Source organism: Corylus avellana, chromosome ca1, assembly GCF_901000735.1.
Source record: "Corylus avellana chromosome ca1, CavTom2PMs-1.0".
Lineage (NCBI taxonomy): Eukaryota > Viridiplantae > Streptophyta > Magnoliopsida > Fagales > Betulaceae > Corylus > Corylus avellana.
Window position 1 is genome coordinate 11,337,657 of NC_081541.1, and position 3,257 is coordinate 11,340,913.

Here is a 3,257-nt window from a genome sequence, read left to right on the forward strand (position 1 = left end):
ATGGAGTCTTTGAATAATTCACTGCTTGCTAGGCTTGGTTGGAAGATGACTTCGAATCAATCTCTTTCTTGGGTTGACTCTCTTAGAGGTAAGTACCTAAAAGAATGGTGTTTCTTTTTTGAATCCCCCTTCTATTCTTTCTGCTTCTTGACTTTGGAAAGGATTGCTTAAGAATCGGAGGCTTGTTGAAAAGGGTGCCTGTATTAGTATTTCTTCTGGTGTTAATGTGAATGTTTGGAATTCTCCTTGGATTCCCTTGAAGCCTAAGTTTAGTCCCACTCCAAATGCTAACTTGGTGAATTTTTCAACTTTTACGGTAGTTGATCTTATGATTCCAGGTAGGCAGGTTTGGAATTCTCATCTTTTAGAAGATCTTTTTGATGCTCCCACTGTGCAGAATATTTTAAGTATTCATTTTCCCTCTCAACCTTCTTTTGATATGGATGTAGGTTCCTTCTTGTGCTGGGGTTTTTTCTATGAAGTCTGCTTATGATCTTTCCTTCACTATGGGTGGCAGGCCCTCTCATCTCTCCTCAAAAGCTTGGTTGGTCCTTTGGGTTCTAAAACTCCAAGCTAGGTTAAAACATCTCTTATGGAAGGTGGCTTGGGACATTTTGCCTTCTAGAGATAAAATTGGAAGGTTTGTGGTTTCGGATGATCAAGATGCTTGGTTGTGTCCTTTTTGTAAAGGGCCTGTGGAATCACTCTCTCATATTTTCTTGGATTGCCATTTGGCTAGAATTCTTTGGAGATGCTCCCCTTTGCCTCTCTCTGTCAGTTTTTTCTTCAAGACCTATTTCTGATTGGGTGATAGCTCTCCTTTCTCCAGTGGCTGCTCTAGGTATTCCTAAGGTTGATGTGCGCAAATTCCAGCTTTTTGCTTCCCTTACTATGAATTTTATTTGGAGAGCTAGGAATCTGTTGATTCACGAAGGTACACAACCTTCTCCGAGTTCAGCAATTTTTCAAATCTCCAATACTTTTAATCATCATAATAATGCTTGGAGGGATCTTGCTCTTCCTTTCGTTTGGACGCCTCCGATAGCAGATTTGTTAAAAGGGAATTTTGATGTTGCGGTGAAAGGCTTCTTTGTTGTTGCTGTAGTGGTGATCAGTGATGAAAATGGTTTCATTTTTGCAACTGCTATTCAGAAACTAGTTTCCACGAATGTTTTACAAGGTGAAGCTCATGCAGCCCTTTTGGTGGTTCTTTTGGCTGCTTCTTTGGATTTGGGTCCTCTCTCGGTGGAAATGGATGCTATCCTTGTTATTTTAGCTATTAATTGTTGTAATGTTACAAATATTGGTTTTATTTACCTATTAATTTTTGACCCTTCAACATAAAATATATTCATGAGTTTTGACCGTTGGGTAATAAAACCTTTTGCAAGTTTTTTAACTGTTGGTTTTAATTCCTTTACCTGTTGGTTTTCTTAAATTAAAAGCATTTGTCTTCAATATTTACAAGTTCTTTTAGCTGCTGGCTTTAATTCTTTACCGTTGGTTTTCTTAAATTAAAACCCATTTGTCTTCAAGCTTTGTTGACCGTTTGATGATTTGTTGACCGTTTATCTTAAATATGTTGACCGTTGGTTTTCTACATTGATCTCATGACCGTTTGTTCTTTAATACATAGATTGCATAATAATGTGTTTTAAAAGAAAAAAGTTTCCCCATGTCTATATAAGCAAGTCTTCATTTGACAAAAAATATATCATCAAAAAATATTACTTTTTAGTGAGATTTCATTTTCATGCTCCAGAATTTTTTCTTTGTTACCAAAGAGAAAAATTAGAGTTATTTGCTACTCAATTTTTCATCCTCTTCAATTTGAGAAAGGGTTGTTCATTTGATCTTCGTTACTTGAAAGTGCGTTCTTAACGAAGGTAGACGCTATAGTCTAATCCTGGGAGGTTGCGTGTCAAGAGATCCGATCGCACCGAGTTATACACTCCGGGAGGCACGAAATCAACCTTTAAGGACAACGCTCTTGCGTGATTCTATAGCTTTGTGAGATTTTTCCTTGCTCTATTTTTTTATTTATTGTATTATATTTATCTTATTGTTAATTGTTTGGATTAATATTATTTAGCATCAATAAGAATTTTTGCACCATCCATTTAATTTTACAACAATCTTAAAGGTTGATTATGGATGCACAAATTCTTGCTGCTGCTAAAGTTCTTCCAGATGCTACAAAAATTGAATCTTTTGATGGAAATAATTTTAAACGTTGGCAACAAAAGGTTCTTGCAGTTTTAGACTTTACAAAAATCTCTAGTGCTCTAACTGAGCCTAGACCGGATGAGGAATCTGAAGAACAATCCAAAGAATTAAGAGATTGGGAAATGGCTAATACATTATGTGTGAATACTATATTGAATTCTTTATCTAATGAATTGTTTGATGTTTATTGCCATTTTACTATTGCTAGAGATTTATGGGATGAATTAGTTGGTAGATATGTGATTGAGGATGAGGGTACTAAGAAATTTGCTGCAAGCAATTTCTTACATTTTCAAATGACTGATGAAAAGAGTATTACTTCTCAAATTCATGAGTTTCATAACATAGTTGCTGAATTAACCAAAGAGGGTAATGGTCTACCCGAAAGTTTTATGACCCAGTGTCTTGTTGAAAAATTACCCGACTCTTGGAAGGAGTATAAACTCCATTTCAAACAAAAGAAGACTTTCATGAGTCTTCAACAAACCATAGTGCATATTAAAATAGAAGAAAGGAATAGGTCTTTGGAAAAGGTTAACAAAGCTAAGGAAATTATTTCCAAAGCTAATTTAGTAGAAGAGAGATCTATTAGGCCTCCACAACACTACAAGAAATTTGACCATAAGCCCAAAAGAAAACTTTGGAATGATAAGAAAAGATTCAACACATCTCATTCTCTAATACAAAAGAAAAAGGTCATTTGTTTTGCTTGTGGCAAATCAGGTCATTATGCAGCGGCATGTAAACAGAGGACCACCAACAACTACAAAGGATCAATATCAAAAAACAAGGCAAATGTGACGGAAGTGGAAGAGATCATTGCAGCTGTCGTATCTGAAGCTAACATGACCACGGAAGTAAAAGGATGGGTGATTGATTCCGCATCTACTAGGCACATTTGTGGAAATAAAGAAGACTTATCCTCCTACACACCAATAAAGGAAAATACTGAGCGGGTAATTGTTGGAGACAATAGATCTGTGCCTGTGGTAGGCAAAGGGAAAGCTCTCTTAAAGCTAACTTCGAGGTAA

The 3,257-nt window shown here is 36.1% G+C and overlaps 2 protein-coding genes across 2 annotated transcripts; both read left to right on the forward strand.

The window, feature by feature from the left end:
* LOC132181296 (uncharacterized) lies at nt 1-1,645 on the forward strand. Its single transcript, XM_059594489.1, has 5 exons — nt 1-88; nt 162-346; nt 450-640; nt 792-1,266; nt 1,637-1,645. The coding sequence occupies exons 1-5, from the start codon at nt 1-3 to the stop codon at nt 1,643-1,645; spliced, it is 948 nt and encodes a 315-aa protein (XP_059450472.1).
* A 505-nt stretch (nt 1,646-2,150) lies between these two features.
* LOC132181378 (uncharacterized) lies at nt 2,151-3,257 on the forward strand. The gene has a single exon (XM_059594611.1). The coding sequence runs from the start codon at nt 2,151-2,153 to the stop codon at nt 3,255-3,257; it is 1,107 nt and encodes a 368-aa protein (XP_059450594.1).

What these genes read in the sequence shown, in the direction of transcription:
- LOC132181296 (XM_059594489.1), top strand. Translation starts at nt 1, where the DNA reads ATGGAGTCTTTGAATAATTCACTGCTTGCTAGGCTTGGTTGGAAGATG. An exon ending in TTGGGTTGACTCTCTTAGAG is followed by an intron (nt 89 to 161) that starts GTAAGTACCTAA and finishes GACTTTGGAAAG; the next exon opens with GATTGCTTAAGAATCGGAGG. An exon ending in TCTAGAGATAAAATTGGAAG is followed by an intron (nt 641 to 791) that starts GTTTGTGGTTTC and finishes TTTTTCTTCAAG; the next exon opens with ACCTATTTCTGATTGGGTGA.
- LOC132181378 (XM_059594611.1), top strand. Translation starts at nt 2,151, where the DNA reads ATGGATGCACAAATTCTTGCTGCTGCTAAAGTTCTTCCAGATGCTACA.